At 43.2% G+C, this 20,173-nt stretch overlaps 2 protein-coding genes across 2 annotated transcripts in view; one reads left to right on the forward strand and one right to left on the reverse strand.

The window, feature by feature from the left end:
- Window positions 1–12,801, forward strand: part of LOC139581619 (monocarboxylate transporter 8-like) — a 95,487-nt gene extending 82,686 nt beyond the window's left edge. The window contains exons 6-8 of the mRNA XM_071411574.1: window positions 2,597–2,825; window positions 6,101–6,355; window positions 6,571–12,801. Of these exons, the coding sequence (XP_071267675.1) occupies window positions 2,597–2,825; window positions 6,101–6,339 (468 nt within the window). The 3' untranslated portion in view covers window positions 6,340–6,355; window positions 6,571–12,801. The remainder of the gene's footprint in view (window positions 1–2,596; window positions 2,826–6,100; window positions 6,356–6,570) is intronic.
- Window positions 12,802–17,714: 4,913 nt separating this feature from the next.
- Window positions 17,715–20,173, reverse strand: part of LOC139581621 (coagulation factor VIII-like) — a 33,305-nt gene continuing 30,846 nt past the window's right edge. Inside the window, exons 25-26 of the mRNA XM_071411575.1 lie at window positions 18,631–18,813; window positions 17,715–18,390 (exon numbers count right to left, since the gene is read on the reverse strand). Of these exons, the coding sequence (XP_071267676.1) occupies window positions 18,235–18,390; window positions 18,631–18,813 (339 nt within the window). The 3' untranslated portion in view covers window positions 17,715–18,234. The remainder of the gene's footprint in view (window positions 18,391–18,630; window positions 18,814–20,173) is intronic.

Genomic DNA, 20,173 nt, shown 5'->3' on the forward strand with positions numbered 1-20,173 from the left:
AATTCAGATGTTTAAATATGGGTAAGCACGTCAGCCACATCCCCTTGTTTTCAATATGGGTAAGCACGTCAGCCACATCCCCTTGTTTTCAATATGGGTAAGCACGTCAGCCACATCCCCTTGTTTTTTTCCCCTGGATGGTGACGGCTACTAAATACTTAAAATCCATGATTATTTCAAATACATACAATACCGTTCAAAAGTTTGGGGTCACTTAGAAATGTCCTTGTTTTTTAAAGAAAACCCCATTTGTTGTACTTTAAAATAATATCAAATTGATCAGAAATACAGTGTACAGTTGTGGCTAAAAGTTTTGAGAATGACACAAATATTAATTTTCACAAAGTCTGCTGCCTCAGTTTGTATGATGGCAATTTGCATATACTCCAGAATGTTATGAAGAGTGATCAGATGAATTGCAATTAATTCCAAAGTCCCTCTTTGCCATGCAAATGAACTGAATCACCAAAAAGCATTTCCACTGGATTTCATCCCTGCCACAAAAGGACCAGCTGACATCATGTCAGTGATTCTCTCGTTAACGCAGGTGTGAGAGTTGACGAGGACAAGGCTGGAGATCACTCTGTCATGCTGATTGAGTTCGAATAACAGACTGGAAGCTTCAAAAGGAGGGTGGTGCTTGGAATCATTGTTCTTCCTATGTCAACCATGGTTACCTGGAAGGAAACATGTGCCGTCATCATTGCTTTGCACAAAAAGGGCTTCACAGGCAAGGATATTGCTGGCAGTAAAATTGCACCTAAATCAACCATTTATCGGATCATCAAGAACTTCAAGGAGAGCGGATCAATTGTTGTGAAGAAAGCTTCAGGGTGCCCAAGAAAGTATAGCAAGCGCCAGGAACGTCTCCTAAAGTTGATTCAGCTGCGGGATCGGGGCACCACCAGTACAGAGTTGCTCAGGAATGGCAGCCGGCAGGTGTGAGTGCATCTGCACGCAGTGAGGCGAAGACTTTTGGAGGATGACCTGGTGTCAAGAAGGGCAGCAAAGAAGCCACTTCTCTCCAGGAAAAACATTAGGGACAGACTGATATTCTGCAAAAGGTACAGGGATTGGACTGCTGAGGACTGGGATAAAGTCATTTTCTCGGATGAATAGGCTAATTGATCATGAGAAACCCCTTTTGCAATTATGTTAGCACAGCTGAAAACTGTTGTCCTGATTTAAAGAAACAATACAACTGGCCTTCTTTGGACTAGTTGCGTATCTAGAGCATCAGCATTTGTGGGTTCGATTACAGACTCCAAATGGCCAGAAACAAAGAACTTTCTTCTGAAACTCGTCAGTCTATTCTTGCTCCGAGAAAGAAGGCCATTGAATGCGAGAAATTGCTGTGTACTACTCCCTTCACAGAGCAGCGCAAACTGCCTCTAACCAGAATAGAAAAAGGAGTGGGAGGCCCCGGTGCACAACTGACCAAGAGGGCAAGTACATTAGTGTCTAGTTTGAGAAACAGACGCCTCACAAGTCCTCAACTGGCAGCTTCATTAAATACTACCTGCAAAACACCCGTCTCAATGTCAACAGTTAAGAGGCGACTCCGGGATGCTGGCCTTCTGTGTTCTTTTGCCCATCTTAATCTTTTCTTTTTATTGGCAAGTCTGAGATATGGCTTTTTCTTTGCAACTCTGCCTAGAAGGCCAGCATCCCGGATGTCTTGGTTGATTTCTTTTGATTTTCTCATGATGTCAAGCAAAGAGGCACTGAGTTTGAAGGTAGGCCTTGAAATACATCCACATGTACACCTCCTATTGACTCAAATTATGTCAATTAGCCCATCAGAAGCTTCTAAAGCTATGACATAATTTTCTGGAATTTTCCAAGCTGTTTAAAGGCACAGTCAACTTTAGTGTATTTAAACTTCTGACCCACTGGAATTGTGATACAGTGAATTATAAGTGAAATAATCTATCTGTTAACAATTGTTGGAAAAATGACTTGTGTCATGCACAAAGTAGGTGTCCTAACCGACTTGCCAAAACAATAGTTTGATAACAAGAAATTTGTGGAGTGGTTGAAAAACGAGTTTTAATGAGTCCAATCTAAGTGTATTTAAACTTCCCACTTCAACTGTAGATATTCCATAAAAAATCTGCCGTTTCCAGCTACAATAGTCATTTACAACATTAACAATGTCTACACTGTATTTCTGATCATTTTGATATTATTTGAATGGACAAAAAATAAGCATTTCTTTAAAAAACAAGGACATTTCTAAGTGACCCCAATCTTTTGAACGGTAGTGTAAGTAAAGAACTCGCTGCGCTTGATAAAATGTAACTAATTGAAGTGGTTGAAAGTATTTGACATGGATTTGACCCAAGTTGTTTGCCATGTTGGTCAGTTGCTTTGTTGTTTCTGTATGAAGTGAAAGAGTGTATAAGGGAGAAGGTATTAGTCTGGAGAGGTATTGGACAACATTAACCTAAGACTCCTCTCTCCGACATGTTACACAACGCCACCCAAAGTAAAATGTACGCCCACACCACTGTACTTCAAGTGACTTTGGAGAAAAGTGTCTGCTAAATGGCATTAATTATTGTGTGTTTATTGTCCCTGCTCTTCTCTCCCCCAGTCGGTGTCGTTCATGGTGCTGGGGCTGATGTCCATGATGATCCCCCAGTGCACTGTGTTCGAGGGGCTGATTGTGGTGTGTGTGTTCCTGGGGCTGTGTGACGGCTGCTTCATCACCATCATGGCTCCTATAGCCTTTGAGCTGGTGGGCCCCATGCAGGCCTCCCAGGCTATAGGATACTTACTGGGCCTCATGGCCCTGCCCATGACCGCAGGACCCCCCATCGCTGGTGAGTACTATCGGTTCCTTGGGTTACTAAACACTGACCTCCAAAGATTTTGAATGGCAATTGATAAAGAGATGGTTTACTTCTATGTGACAGGCAATTGCTGCTGAGTATCACCTCAAAACTTAGGAGTGGAAGCCAACGTGATAAAAAATATGGTTAGTTTCTCTACAGGAACTTATTCCTTCCCATCGAGAAAAGTCAAGTCCCGAGCTAGCATAGTAGTACCATTTATATAGTGCCTTTGGAAAGTTTTCAGACCCCTTGACCGTTTCCACATTTTGTTACGTTACAGCCTTATTCTAAAATAGATTAAATAAAAAAACATCCTCAGCAATCTACACACAATACCCTACAATGACAAAGCAAAAACAGTTTTTTTAAGGTACCAAAAAATGTCTGCGGCATTGAAGGTCCCCAAGAACACAGTGGCCCCCATCATTCTTAAATGGAAGAAGTTTGGAACCACCAAGACTTCCTAGAGCTGGCCGCCCGGCCAAACTGAGAAATCTGGGCAGAAGGGCCTTGGTAATGGAGGTGACCAAGAACACGATGGTCACTCTGACAGAGCTCAAGAGTTCCTCTATGGAGATGTGAGAACCTTTCAGAACGACAACCATTTCTGCAGCACTCCACTAATCAGGCCTTTATGGTAGAGTGGCCAGACTGAAGCCACTCCTCTGTAAAAGGCATATGACAGCCCGCTTGGAGTTTGCCAAAAGGCACCTAAAGACTCTCAGACCATGAGAAACAAGATTCTCTGGTCTGATGAAACCAAGATTGAACTCTTTGGCCTGAATGCCAAGCGTCGCTTCTAGAGGAAACCTGGCACCATCCCAACGGTGAAGCATGGTGGTGGCAGCATCATGCTGTGGGGATGTTTTTCAGCAGGAGGGACTGACTGGGAGACTAGTCAGGATAGAGGCAAAGATGAACGGAGCAAAGTACAGAGATATCTTTGATTAAACACCTGCTCCAGAGCGCTCAGGACCTCAGACTGGGGCGAAGGTTCACCTTCCAACAGGACAACGACCCTAAGCACACAGCCAAGACAGCACAGGAGTGGCTTCGGGAAAAGTCTCTAAATGTCCTTGAGTGGCCCTGCCAGAGCCCGGACTTAAACTTGATCGAACATCTCTGGAGAGACCTGAAAATAGCTGTGCAGCGACGCTCCCAATCCAATCTGACAGAGCTTGAGAGGATCTGCAGAGAAGAATGGGAGAAATTCTCCAAACACAGGTGTGTCAAGCTTGTAGCGTCATACCCAAGAAGTCTTGATGCTGTAATAGTTGCCAAAGGTGCTTCAACAAAGTACTGAGTAAAAGGTCTGAACACATATGTAAATATGATATTTCAGTTTTTATATTTTTTATAAAATCCTGTTTTTTCTTTGTCATTATGGGTTATTGTGTGTAGATTGATTAGGGAAAAAAACATTTTTGTCAATTTTAGAATAAGGCTGTAACCTAGCAAAATGTCAAAGGGTCTGAATACTTTCCAAAGGCCCTGTAAGTCCTTTGAGGATAGCCACATTCCATATGGAATTATAAATGGGGTAGGATTAGAATAATGTATTTTGTGTTTATCATGCCGTTGAGCTGACATGTCTCCTCCATATACATGCGTATATTCACTGCGTTTATGTACGTCATTGGTCTTGGCTCTGAATGTAGCTGGTCTATAGAGTAAATTTACATTTAAGTCATTTAGCAGACGCTCTTATCCAGAGCGACTTACAAATTGGAAAGTTCATACATATTCATCCTGGTCCCCCCGTGGGGAATGAACCCACAACCCTGGCGTTGCAAGCGCCATGCTCTACCAACTGAGCCACACGGGACCACGTGTAGAGTGAGAATGCATCCCGAATGGCACCTTATCCCCTTTATAGTGCACTACTTTTCACCAGGGCCCATAGAGCTCTGGTCAAATGTAGTGCACTATATAGGGTGAAATTTGGGATGCACCCTGAGTAAAGTGGCTGAGATCCAGGGCTGGTAATTTGTTTCAGAGGGAATAGTAGTCTCGGATAGTGGATAGTTTAGCGATGGTTTGTAGACATTATGGCTGCATTTATGGGGCTCTGCTACTCCACTGCCACTCTTCAGGCTCCACTGCCACTCGCCACATTTCTGTTCAGACCACCAGGGTGCTGTTCAGAGTGATGCAAGGATTCTGATAGAAATGTATTACATAGAACAAGTATCAGTCATGTTGAATAGGGAGTCATTATATGTCTATCTGCAATATTCAGAATATTTCCTCTGGCTGAAAACACTCCAGAGATCCCAATGAGAAGGAGGAGGAATCATGCCCCGTCAGTCTGCATCAGGAGCACCCAGACTGGACATAAGCCTGTCTGCTCGCCTCCCGGCAGACCTGGGTTCAAATAGTATTAGATATATTTTTTTATACTTTGAGCTTTGCTTGAGTCTGCCTTGAGTGCCAGATGTGTGGGGTTTGCAGACTACACTTTAGTAGACTGAATAATTGTTTACATCACGCCAGGCAAGCTCAATCAAGCATGGCTAAAGTAATTGAAAGATTCTGTATAATATTTAAACCCAGGTCTGTCTCCCGGCTCGTCCTCCTTCTCAGAGCCTCAGTGTTCTGTATTGACATTGTGTCCTGTGAGGCCTGGCTGAATCTCTCTCTCTTTCTCTTTATTTATTTATTTTCTTAGTGCCAGATGTTGGAGGAATTATCTGTCATTTTCAGTTCTTGTTTATGGCAGGGCCACTTAGCTAGCTAGCTCCTGACTGAATATTTTGGCCAGTGTTCCCCATCACCCTGGACATACACTAGACACACTTTGCTGAGGAACGTTTTAACAAAATGTACCCCAATTTAGTGGTACGCATGGTTTCTATGGTTACCCTGTAAAAATAATAAAGCAAAGACATGCCCCTAGCTGGCGCCTGACTGCTGATGCTGTACCATCTGACAGCCCTCCAGACTAATAAACTATTTCTTATCTTCTTAGACATTTTAAGACCGCTAATTATTAGTTCTGAGCTAGTTGCTGGAATAAAACAGACAAACAGGTAAAACAACTTGAATCACCAAGATAGTGGGTGAATATCAAAGGACATTGGAGCAAAATATCAAAAGCTTCTCCCTTAGATCTTCTCCACCAATTCATTTTGAGAAAGAGGCGTTGAGAGTGGACACGAGGAATCAAGGAAATACAATCGAGATTTGCTCAGTGCTTCTATCTTGAGTAACGAGTAGTGGTTCCATACACTACATCTGAAAACTCTCCCTCCCTTGTCCCCCAGGACTCCTGCATGACTACTGTGGTGATTACAACGTGGCCTTCTACCTGGCAGGGGGCCCTCCCATCGTGGGGGGCATTGTGCTGTTCTTTGTGCCCCTGATACACCGGCGGCAGCAGAGAGCCTTTGAGAACCAGGATGGGGGGCCGGATGACCCCAGCACGGATCATATGCTGCCCCCGGCGGCCTGCTCTAACGGAAACATGATTCCTGGGTACACTGACGTGGAGACACACATCTGAGTAGCACTACACAAAGGTATGAGAGGGGACACCGCACACACACACACACACACACACACACACACACACACACACACACACACACACACACACACACACACACACACACACACACACACACACACACACACACACACACACACACACACACACACACACACACACACACACACACACACACACACACACACAATTCCTTGATATTTTTCTCTTCCTTCTTCCTTCTCTCAGGGATTCTATTCACCAGCACCTGAGATCTGTCCGTCACTGCACCTCCTCCCTTGAACCGCGGCCCCTGAACCCCGGCCCCTGACCACGGACTACCTGATGATGTACCTCTCGAACCTCTGACACAGTTTCTATAGGAAGACCCCTCCTGTCTATAGGAAGCCCTCTCCTCTCTGAACGCCATGAGTTCCTTATAGTGATCACTGTGGTCTAAGGAAAGAGGGGGAGAAGGTTTTTTTGCCCTCTGAAGTAAAGGAGGAACACGTCACTGATCATCCTCCTTGAACGAAGAGACGATTGGCATTATCACAGGACCTGGGCGTCACACAATCCAAAACAGTGCACTCGTTCCCTGTGTCTTTCAGCTCATTTAAAATGGTTTTAGACTTCAAAATGTGAATTCACACAATAAGTGTGTACCATATAGAGCTGGCCGCCTGAAAACAAATATTTTTTAAACTCTGTTACGTCTGGAATCAGAGTATGTAAATGTTTTAATATGCTTCAGTAGGTTTTTAAATGACAGATTATTCAGAAAGATAAATGGTATTAGAGTAATTGAATAGAGTACTTTGTACTTCTCTGTCTGGACCACAAGCATCTCACACTTTATTTAATGTTATGTTCTTTCTGTCTGTAGGTGTTTCATTATATACACTACCGGTCAAAAGTTTTAGAACACCTACCCATTTTTCTTTATTTTTTATTATTTTCTACATTGTAGAATAATAGTGAAGACATCAAAACTATGAAATAACACATATGGAATCATGTCGTAAAGCTGTCATTAAGGCAAAGGGTGGCTATTTGAAGAATCTCAAATATAAAATACAGAAGTTTACATACACCTTAGCCAAACACATTTAAATTCAGTTTTTCACAATTCCTAACATTTAATCCGAATAAAAATGCCCTGTTTTAGGTCAGTTAGGATCACCACTTTATTTTAAGATTGTGAAATGTCAGAATAATAGTAGAGAGAATGATTTATTTCAGCTTGAAGGTAGGCCTTGAAATACATCCACAGGTACACCTCCAATTGACTGAAATTATGTCAATTAGTCTAACAGAAGCTTCTAAAGCCATTACATCATTTTCTGGAATTATCCAACCTGTTTAAAGGCACAGTCAATTTAGTGTATGTAAAGTTCTGGCCCACTGGAATTGTGATACAGTGAATTATAAGTGAAATAATCCGTCTGTAAACAATTGTTGGAAAAATGACTTGTTTCATGCACAAAGTAGATGTCCTAACCGACTTGCCAAAACTATAGTTTGTTAACAAGAAATTTGTGGTGTGGTTGAAAAATGACTCCAACCTATGTGTATTTAAACTTCCCACTTCAACTGTATATTTTGATTTGTTTAAAACTTTTTGTTGGTTACTACATGATTCCATATGTGTTATTTCATAGTGTTGATGTCTTCACTATTATTTTACAATGTATAAAATAGTAAAAATAAAGAAAAACCCTTGAATGAGTAGGTGTTTGAAAACTTTTGACCGGTAGTGTAGATCTAGGGCATAATATAGGACATTTTGAAATATTTAAGTTATTATGATAACTTATTGCAGTTACATTTTGCAAGTTTCAATTAATTTTGTTTCTGATCGATCAAGGAAGAACAAATCTGTTTCAATAGGTCTCAATGGTGATTCCCTCTTGGAAAAGCCACTAAAACCAAGTCACCTCAACCACATACGTACTTATGCAGTTTTTCCATATGTAACCTGTGCCATGGCGGAGCTACGGATAGAGAGTACCAGACCAAACAGAACAGATTATTTACCGGCTTCTGACTTTGTAGAGCCTTACATCCATTTTTTTAACAGTCACATTTCTAAGACTTTAAGTCAATCAGATCGTTTTCATACACAAGTGTGGATACTTTAAAGTAAATACACCTCTGAGAAGTTTTGCCAATGTTTTATTTACTCTGCAGATTTGTTTTTATTGTTTTTAGTTTCTAAATGTTTTTACCATCTGTCTCTTCCAATGGCATTTGGATCTTGTTATTCCCATGGGGGTGAATCCTAACATCCATTGGCGTCAATATATGACTAAGTGAAAATTGGAAAGAAAAGAAAAATAACCTTTTAGTCTGCCAGGTTTTTTGCAAACAATCCAAATCTACATGAAGTGCATTGAGCTTAATTTTGAATCGAAAGGTCATAGTTTTTGCTGTGTGTGTTTGGGGCATTGGTCCACAGATCAGAGAACGATTTGATATTACATGCATGCACTCATTGGCTAGGTCCACATCAAACTGATGACTCTTTGTTGATGACTTTGCTGCTTCTTATCTTCAGATGACAACATACTGGTTGTTGGGTTCATACGTCGTCACGGTAATAACCAGATACTGCCTCATGGAGATTCTCACTCTAGTAGAGAAATTCAATAAATTGCAGTTGCTGTTACGTTTCATATATGTTAAACGGACCACTTACCTACATGAGATGACATTTTACGCACGACAGAAGGGTTGAATATGAATGTCCCGAATGGCACCCTATTTCCCTATATAGTGCCCTATGGTCAAAAGTACCACACTATAAAGGGAATAGAGTGACATTCGGGACACGGCCTAGACCTAATGGTAGGACAGAGGGAAACGGAGAGAGGACAAACACGTCAATACCTCAGTAATCTAGTTAAATATGTTGGCATTCTTCAAATGATGACATCATACTTCCAAGTGAAATGAAATGGTTGCTTGTTGCAGTTTTTATCTCCAGCTGTTAGTTTCAGAGCCACAGAGCTTCACATACTGCCAACATGTTCCAAAACACCATTTTCAATCTACTTCACTCCAGTTATTAATACTCATTATTGTTGCTTTACTAGATGCTCGGAAATATAACATAACAGTTCCAATCCATGAGGAAACTGGTCAGACCTGTGTGTGTATATGAGATGTACCTTCCGTCTCCCCCATCGCTGTGAGCCATACTTTTTAAACTCTTTATTTTTCCTTCCTGCTTCTCTAAATGTCATTCCCTCTGACAGTTCAGTACCTGCCATATAATATAGCTTTTATCCCTATGGTCCTAGCCTCCATTAAGGCTGCAGACTGAATGGACAAGGGTCACCAAGTTATCTCTACTCTTACCTCATTAAGTTCCTCCGTCTCTTCTGTTGATCTCGCCGCCATGCTGCTCCTATATCTCCTACAGCTGGTCTGAGAGCCCGCTCGCTCACCGTGCATTATCATCCTTAGGATAGATGGAAAGAGGAAACCTTGTTTGATCAAGCAAGCTGCAATACAATATGTCACTTTTGATTATTTATTTTGATCATTCTCCTATAGTTGGTCAGAGAGCTTGCTGGATATAGCCTGGTTTAAACCAGATTGAACCATTGTGAGTGCAGCATTCAGTCTGGTCTACCGGGCTATGCTGCTGGCTCACCAAGCATCCTTATCCTTATACTGTAGATGCAGAGTACACTGTGCTGTTTGCTCGCTATAATCAAACACTACAAGATATACTTTTGATCATTCTCTTTAGTTTGGCACTGGTCATTGTTCTGTTTGTATTTTGATGAGATCGGCTATTGAAATATTAGATTATTAACCACTGAGACATATTTGGACAGGAGAGGTTAATGACTGATAGTGAAACATGCAGCCTTCATTGTGTTAACCACTGTTTGGCTAGTCAAAGTCCTGTTGTCTCTGCAGTGGTTTCTGAGTGGGCACTAGTGCAGATTGCACCCGAAATCTTGAGGCCCAGTACCAGTTCAAGGAACGGTCACGTATAGGGTTACATAGGCTTACATGTACTCTATGAGAGTATAATCTCATTATACATCTTCATATTTACACGGCTTAAATAACTACATTATTACATTTTATGTTTCCTAATATTGTTGGTATTTTAATTGTATCTCACCCTATAGCAGCCATAGCATTCTAAACCCCAGTGATCTTTTGGGAGTTTTCTCCCAAACAATATGTCGTTTTTTAGTCTGAGCCAGCCCAGTGTGTGTTAGACAGGGCTGTTAGTTAAGGTCAAATACAGTCCTGTTTTTATTACGTCCTTGGGCTGGTGTACACGAAGTCTCTGTCCCAAATGGAACCCTATTCCCTTTATAGCGGACTACTATGGATCCTGGTAAAAAAAAAAAACACACTATATAGGGAATAGAGAGCCATTTGGGACGTATCCCACGTCTGCATACCATTCTGACCACACCTACCTAGTTTCTTCTTTAGCTTTTGCTGTATAACCCATAGACTGAACATCACCCTGACTGTGTCACCCGTAGACTGAACATCACCCTGACTGTGTCACCCGTGGACTTTACATCATCCTGACTGTGTCACCCGTAGACTGTACATCACCCATAGACTGTACTTCACCCTGACTGTGTCACCCGTAGACTGTACATCACCCTGACTGGATCACCTGTAGACTGTACATCACCCATAGACTGTACTTCACCCTGACTGTGTCACCCGTAGACTGTACATCACCCATAGACTGTACATCACCCTGACTGGATCACCTGTAGACTGTACATCACCCTGACTGGATCACCTGTAGACTGTACATCACCCGTAGACTGTACATCACCCGTAGACTGTACATCACCCTGACTGGATCACCTGTAGACTGTACATCACCCTGACTGGATCACCTGTAGACTGTACATCACCCGTAGACTGTACATCACCCGTAGACTGTACATCACCCTGACTGGATCACCTGTAGACTGTACATCACCCTGACTGGATCACCTGTAGACTGTTCATCACCCGTAGACTGTACATGACTGTGCTGCTCTTGTTTAATATTTTATCTCATCTCTTGCACAATGTTTCTGCTGTTATCTTCATCACAACTCTCACCTCAGATTTCCTACCAACTGTCACCAATCTCTTTCCCTCAACTTTTCAGATATATATATTTTCCATTGTATTTTTTCAAGAAATTTTATAACAATAGGAATCACAAGATTTGAAATGAAGATGTATGCTGCTAGATACATGTCAAGTTATTTCGGATCTGTAATAAAACACAATTTGTTATCGTGTAATATGATGGGAACTGCATGAGTTTTCTCTGCCCAGCTGAGTGAAGCCATCCACAGCATTATACTGTATGTCTCTGGATATAACATACTGCCTGTAAGTGTGTGTGTGAGACACAGTATGACTCATTGCAAAATGCACTGAGGCTGAGCATCATGGTGTGTGTTAACTGCCCCCTGACTAACTGGCATATTTCCATATGCTATAGTTGAAACTATGTGATATTATGTCTGACTAATGGGGAAACAGTGTATATTTTAGCCCTGTGAATAACTTCCATATTTGCATATGAACATGGTTTAGTTAGTTCTGACAGTAGCTATGACTACCATAAATGTGTTATGGGATGTTAAATGATGTGATGTTCTGTTAGCTCAGTCTCAGTATGACTCAGGGATAAATGAAATGATGCCTGTTATCCGTGCCCTGACTGCTATATATTTCCATATGAACAGGGATCAGTACAGCCAGGTGTCAAGCTGTTGGCTACCTCCCAAATGGCACCCTATTCCCTTTAAAAGCGCTATACGGTCAATCTCACATCTGCATTGGCAGTGCAGCATTTACGGTGATATGGGCTCTGCAGAAATAAGGGCATTCATACTTCTTGCGCTTCGCAGAGCAGCGCAGAGCTGTTGTGAAGGAAGTTGTCAAGGAAGTGAGTTTGTCTTTATACAGGGATGCAGGATGGAACTCAATGTATTTTCGATCACCACATTCTTTTGGAGAGATTGGAAACCCAAATTGGTCTACACGGACAAGTTCTGGCCTGGTTTAGATCTTATCTGTCGGAAAGATATCAGTTTGTCTCTGTGAATGGTTTGTCCTCTGACAAATCAATTGTACATTTCGGTGTTCCTCAAGGTTCCGTTTTAGGACCACTATTGTTTTCACTATATATTTTACCTCTTGGGGATGTCATTCGAAAACATAATGTTAACTTTCACTGCTATGCAGGTGACACACAACTGTACATTTCAATGAAACATGGTGAAGCCCCAAAATTGCCCTCGCTAGAAGCCTGTGTTTCAGACATAGGGAAGTGGATGGCTGCAAACTTTCTACTTTTTAACTCGGACAAAACAGTAATGCTTGTTCTAGGTCCCAAGAAACAAAGAGATCTTCTGTTGAATCTGACAATTAATCTTGATGGTTGTACAGTCGTCTCAAATAAAACTGTGAAGGACCTCTGTGTTACTCTGGACCCTGATCTCTCTTTTGACAAACATATCAAGACTGTTTCAAGGACAGCTTTTTTCCATCTACGTAACATTGCAAAAATCAGAAACTTTCTGTCCAAAAATGATGCAGAAAAATTCATCCATGCTTTTGTTACTTCTAGGTTAGACTACTGCAATGCTCTACTTTCCGGCTACCCGGATAAAGCACTAAATAAACTTCAGTTAGTGCTAAATACGGCTGCTAGAATCCTGACTAGAACAAAAAAAAAGTATCATATTACTCCAGTGCTAGCCTCCCTACACTGGCTTCCTGTTAAGGCAAGGGCTGATTTCAAGGTTTTACTGCTAACCTACAAAGCATTACATGGGCTTGCTCCTACCTATCTTTCCGATTTGGCCCTGCCGTACATACCTACACGTACGCTACAGTCACAAGACGCAGACCTCCTAATTGTCACTAGAATTTATAAGCAAACAGCTGGAGGCAGGGCTTTCTCCTATAGAGCTCCATTTTTATGGAATGGTCTGCCTACCCATGTGAGAGACGCAGACTCGGTCTCAACCTTTAAGTCTTTACTGAAGACTCATCTCTTCAGTAGGTCATATGATTGAGTGTAGTCTGGCCCAGGAGTGTGAAGGTGAACGGAAAGGCTCTGGAGCAACGAACCGCCCTTGCTGTCTCTGCCTGGCCTGTTCCCCTCTCTCCACTGGGATTCTCTGCCTCTAACCCTTACAGGGGCTGAGTCACTGGCTTACTGGTGCTCTTCCATGCCGTCCCTAGGAGGGGTGCGTCACATGAGTGGGTTGAGTCACTGACGTGATCTTCCTGTCTGGGTTGGCACCCCCCCCCCCCTTAGGTTGTGCCGTGGCGGAGATCTTTGTGGGCTATACTCGGCCTTGTCTCAGGATGGTAAGTTGGTGGTTGAAGATATCCCTCTAGTGGTGTGGGGGCTGTGCTTTGGCAAAGTGGGTGAGGTTATATCCTGCCTGTTTGGCCCTGTCCGGGGGTATCATCGGATGGGGCCACAGTGTCTCCTGACCCCTCCTGTCTCAGCCTCCAGTATTTACGCTGCAGTAGTTAATGTGTCGGGGGGCTAGGGTCAGTCTGTTATATCTGGAGTACTTCTCCTGTCTTATCCGTTGTCCTGTGTGAATTTAAGTATGCTCTCTCTAATTCTCTCTTTCATTCTCTCTCTCGGAGGACCTAAGCCCTAGGACCATGCCTCAGGACTACCTGGCATGATGACTCCTTGCTGTCCCCAGTCCTATGGCCGTGCTGCTGCTCCAGTTTCAACTGTTCTGCCTGCGGCTATGGAACCCTGACCTGTTCACTGGACGTGCTACCTGTCCCAGACCTGCTGTTTTCAACTCTCTAGAGACAGCAGGAGCGGTAGAGATACTCTTAATGATCGGCTATGAAAAGCCAACTGACATTTACTCCTGAGGTGCTGACTTGTTGCACCCTCGACAACTACTGTGATTATTATTATTTGACCATGCTGGTCATTTATGAATATTTGAACATCTTGGCCATGTTCTGTTATAATCTCCACCCGGCACAGCCAGAAGAGGACTGGCCACCCCTCATAGCATGGTTCCTCTCTAGGTTTCTTCCTAGGTTTTGGCCTTTCTAGGGAGTTTTTCCTAGCCACCGTGCTTCTACATCTGCATTGCTTGCTGTTTGGGGTTTTAGGCTGGGTTATTGTACAGCACTTTGATATATCAGCTGATGTAAGAAGAGCTATATAAATACATTTGATTTGAATGTGGCCTCTGCATGCCTCCAGAGACTCTGCGATTGTGCAACACCATCCATATGGCGCCTTTGACCACATTTTCAGATCAAGCATAAATTGTCTGTTATAGTGCCCTACTTTTGACCAGAGCCCTTAGGGTGCACTACATAAGAAATAGGGTGCACTACATAGGGAATAGGGTGCCATTTGGAATGTAGACTCTCCCTCTGCTCCCCCATTTGACCCACTTTACTCACTGAAATACAATTTATGATTGATCCGAACATGTGGTCAGAGGCGCCAGATGGATGGTGTTGCGCAATCGCGGAGCCTGTGGAGGCATGCAGAGGCCACATTTAGCTCTGAACCACATTGCCGGTGGCCTTCCCAAAATGTGTAACAATGTGGAGGACTCCGTATAGCTGTGCATTGACATGATTGGTTGACGGTAGATGATGGTGTGAGGTCTTGTTTAAACACAAACTCACTTCCTTGACAACTTCTCAACTGCGCTCAGTGCGCTGTTCAGCGACGCACAAGACATTTGAATGGGCTGACTTCTGCAGAGGCCGCATCATCGTAATTGCCAATCAAAAATGAGTTAGCAAGCATGCGCCGTTGAATGCACCAGGAAATAACCACCAGAATTCTGTTCAGGTTTTAGAACTACCAGCAGTCAGGCGTGTTGTACTACCCTGTTGCACCCCTCTCTGGTGGCTTACATTCAGGCTAAGCAGGTCTGAGCGTGGCCTGGCCTGGGATGGATGGGTGGATAATTAGTTTGAGTGAATTAGTTTTAAGTACAGTGTTGGGGAGCAGGGGACTGTGTGAAGGGGTTTTAAGTAGAACAGTTTGGGGGATTAGGGGACTGTGTGGCTGGACACGGGGTTGTTGCCAAAATGTTGCACAGATGGTTTTCTGTTACTGCCTGCTTTCTCCTGTGTGTGAATGGGGCAGGGGCTATATAGATGGCTCTTGTAGAAAGGATAGGTTGCTTGGTTGGCCTGTAGGTACCGAACAGTAGCTAAGTGATGCACTTGCACAGTGTTTCCAGAAGAGGGCCCCTTCTCCCCTTCAGAACACAGTGAGTTATACTGTAGTACTATTGAACACAACTAAACCCTATTGTTTCTAGGGACAACCTAGATATGACACTTCATATTCACTATGTAACGGAGCACACAAAAATAAAATAAAAACCCACTATGCCATAGTACAGTTACCACACACAGATCAACTGAATCATCTCAGATTGCATAACCATAAAGTTTTTACACATTGTGAAATCTACTTACGAATTTGGCACATTTTATTTACAGGGGTATGATTGTTTTGTGGACATGGGTCCTGAGGTTCCAGGAGGAAGAGATGTAACAGAAATCATATGGGTGTTTCCATAGTAGGTGTGACTCATACCACTAGGGACTACTAACTGCTATTCTGTTCTGAAACTTCTCTCTCACCAATCTGACACTAGAAGTCCTAAGGCTCCTTTGATGGTGTCACATGATTTGTATTGTTGTTACAAACTAACTTACACACACAGAGAAGAGGGTTTGCCAAATATAAAACAGAGTTCAGTCATCATTGCTTACATGACTAAGTAGAGTAAGTTCTGCCTTGTCTGAACCAGAAAGGCCCTAACATGCCCCTATGGGCTAGTCTCCTGTCCTCTTAGGTCCTATGTCCTGTTTTTGTAGCGTGAGGAAGCTTGATGTACAAGTACATCCCTTGGACAGGACGCTAGTATGATTAAGACCTATTAAGGTTTTATTGGAGTGAAAACCAGGTGAATATACATGTTTCTGTTCCCATGGTGATAGGGATTGTGTTCTGTTATTGTTTGGGCAGGGATAAAGTGTTGTGCTTCTTTCTGTCTGTCATCCCACTGGGCACAGATGTCAGTTCAACGTCTAGTTTGAATCTATATTTGGTTGAGTTGTCAACTAATGTGAATTCGACTTGAAATCAATCAAAATTGCCAAAATGTCATTGGATTTAGGTAAAGAATTGGGTGAAATAAATACATGCCCTTACGCTGATTTTTTTTCCTCTCTCAAATCCAATCAGTTTTCCACATTGATTCAATGTCATCACAGATTCAACCAGTTTGTGCCTAGTGGGATGTTTTTGCCAACATTTGTCCAGCAGTGTTGTCTGTCTGTTCTCCCAAACCTAACAACACGGCTTTGTGGTCAACTTCCTCAGTGAGGGGCTGATAACGAGAGGATTTATGTACCCAGTGTCCACAAACACACTGCTCACTGTACTCCCTTTCTCACACATGCTGCTGTCTCTCTTCCTCTCCCTCTCTCTCACACACACACTGCTCTCTCTCTCTCTCTCTCACACACACACACACTGCTGTCTTTCTCTCTCTCTCTCTCTCTCTCACACACACACTGCTCTCTCTCTTCCTCTCTCACACACACACTGCTCTCTCTCTCTCACACACACACACACACACTGCTCTCTCTCTCTCTCTCTCTCACACACACTGCTGTCTCTCTCTCTCTCTCTCTCTCTCACACACACACTGTTGTCTTTCTCCCTCTCTCTCACACACACACACACTGCTCTCTCTCTTCCTCTCTCACATACACACTGCTCTCTCTCTCTCTCTCTCTCTCTCACACACACACACACACTGCTCTCTCTCTTCCTCTCTCACACACACACTGCTCTCTCTCTTCCTCTCTCACATACACACTGCTCTCTCTCTCTCTCTCTCTCTCTCTCTCACACACACACACACACTGCTCTCTCTCTTCCTCTCTCTCACACACACTGCTCTCTCTCTCTCTCTCTCTCTCTCACACACACACACACACTGCTCTCTCTCTTCCTCTCTCACACCCACACTGCTGTCTTTCTCTCTCTGTGTCTGTTTTTATACCAAATCAATCACACTTGCCAATGGCTTGAGAGACTGTGAGAAGTGGATAAGACTGAATAACAGTCTGGAGAGACAGGAATGAGGTGAAGGAAGGTGAAACAACCCTCCCTAATCCTAGAGAAACACCGAGCCACTGCCAGTATCCCCTTTGCTGGAGCAAAGGAACAGAACAAAAGCAAAGACAAAACTGCTTCCTGTCACGGAAGGGAGATGGTGAACAGGACATGATGAGAAAGCATGGGAGGACGTGTGTGTGCATGCAGGGGAGTGTCGCCACACTGACCTCTGGGACCAGGCTTGATATAATTCCAATTTTATTTAACAATATAAACTCTATCCCTCTCCCCTCAGTGCATATGATACATTGCATATACATACAGTACTGTACAGATTACTGTCACAGTCCCATCCAGACAGAAATAATTGTTATACTGTACTATTTACATGTATTTGATCACATCTGGAATGTCTGAAGTCATAGTGTTTGTAGTAGTATATATTGTACATGAGACAAACCGTCTGTGAGAGTCCGTCTTCATAAACTAACGTAATGTGTTATACTATTGATAGTGGAGTGACCAGACCTAAGAACTATTCTCAGTTGAAGCTCATCAATAGACACTTACTACAACAGCATATCATATATGACTCTGATTCTAGCTAAACAAACCTTTTAAACTTCACTCACTCTGTTCATCCATCAATGACATGACTATTTCATGATCATCACGTCACTGCTATGCTCATTAAATAGAAGAGACAAAGATGAGGTGGGCCTGAGTGTGGAGCTGCACAGTGGAGCCCCCTGCCCTGTCTCTCAGTGTCGCTGCTGGGTGTCACAGCCCAGGAACTCCAGGCGCAGGGCTATGTCGTTAACCCAGCCTTTGGGGTGGATCCGTATGAAGCGGGCAAACAGAGGAGGATTAAAGAGGTTCAGCATCTCCTCATCTGGCTCACTGTTCCCCAAGAACATCTGGGAGGAAGAAGGAGGCAGAGTCAAACAGAGCTGACTCACAAAACCCAGTTCGGAAAGTTAAAGATGTTACAGCGTTGTCACTGTTTGTGCTCTTTACAAAATCACGTTTCGTAAATCTGCTTGGTTGCATTTTCTCTGAGGTTTCAGATCACATTTTCCCCTGCATGCTAAGGAAGGTGTGTACTGAAATGTAGCCTGTGATAAATCTGATGATAATGAGTGATGTGTGTGTGATACCTTCTCTCTTTGCGTTCCCTCGTCAACCACGTTGGACCAGGAGTGGCCGGTGTCGCTAATGGTTACAGAGAACTCTGTCACCATCATCTGAGTCAGAATAGACCACGCCCCCTGAGTGACGACCCCTGTGATGCGTTTTATAACCAGGAAGTCCACCTGCAGCCACTCATGGGGGTTATTGGCCTGGAGGAGGAGGGAGGAAGGGGGGTTGGGTTATAGGAGGTGCAATACATTATTAGAAACCCTGTGCACAGCATTTTTACAATTTATTTTTAATTTAACCTTTATTTAAATAGGCAAGTCAGTTAAGAACAAATTCTTATTTACAATGACAGCCTACCCCGACCAAACCCTAACGCCGGACGACGCTGGGCCAATTGTGCGCCGCCCTATGGGACTCCCAATCACGGCCGGTTGTGATACAGCCCAGGATACAACCAGGGTCTGTAGTGACGCCTCAAGCATGTCCTTGTCGGGAATTGTTCACTGTAAGTACGTGTGCCTTTTGTGACTGGTGCGAGACGGGGTTTGTGCCCATGTGTTTTTTGTTATTTTTGTAAGCCGGGAGTTATGTGCATTAAACGGCTCCAGCCATTTACCAAGTTCTGCTCTACTGCGTTTGACTTCCATCCCACCAGTTACGCACCCCTTGACAGCTATACTTAAACTCTTTAACATCATCCTCAGCTCAGGCATCTTTCCCAATATTTGGAACCAAGGACCCAATCCATAAAAGTGGAGACAAATTTGACCCCAATAATTACAGTGGAATCTGCGTCAAAACCAATCTCTGTAAAATCCTCTGAATTATCATTAACAGCAGACTCTAACATTTCCTCAGTGAAAACAATGTACTGAACAAATGTTAAAATGGCTGCAGTCTGCAGCACCCGGCCTCACCGTACTGGACTCAGAAATCAAATGTCTAGTGTTTGCAGATGATCTGGTGCTTCTGTCCCCAACCAAGGAGGGCCTACAGCAGCACCTAGATCTTCTGCACAGATTCTGTCAGACCTGGGCCCTGACAGTAAATCTCAGTAAGACTAAAATAATGGTGTTGCAAAAAAGGTCCAGTAGCCAGGACAACAAATTCAATCTACACACTGTTGCCCTAGAGCACACAGATATTTACACCTACGTCGGCCTAAATATCAACACCACAGGTAACTTCCACAAAGCTGTGAACGATATAAGAGACAAGGCAAGAAGGGCCTTCTACGCCATCAAAAGGAACATGAACCTCAACATCCCAATTAGGATCTGGCTAAAAATACTTGAATCAGTTATAGAATCCATTGCCCTCTATGGTTGTGAGGTCTGGGGTCCACTCACCAACCAATAATTAAAAAAATATGATAAACACCTACTTGATACTCTGCATGCAGAATTCAGCAAAAATATACTTTGTGTAGAACACAAACCCCCAAACAATGCAGATCAGAATTAAGACTATACTAGCTAGTTATGAACATCCAGAAAAGAGCTGTTAAATCCTTCAACCATCTAAAAGCAAGCGATGCCCACACATCCCACCACAAAGCCC

The sequence above is a fragment of the Salvelinus alpinus genome, chromosome 7, assembly GCF_045679555.1.
Source record: "Salvelinus alpinus chromosome 7, SLU_Salpinus.1, whole genome shotgun sequence".
NCBI classification, from domain to species: Eukaryota; Metazoa; Chordata; class Actinopteri; order Salmoniformes; family Salmonidae; genus Salvelinus; species Salvelinus alpinus.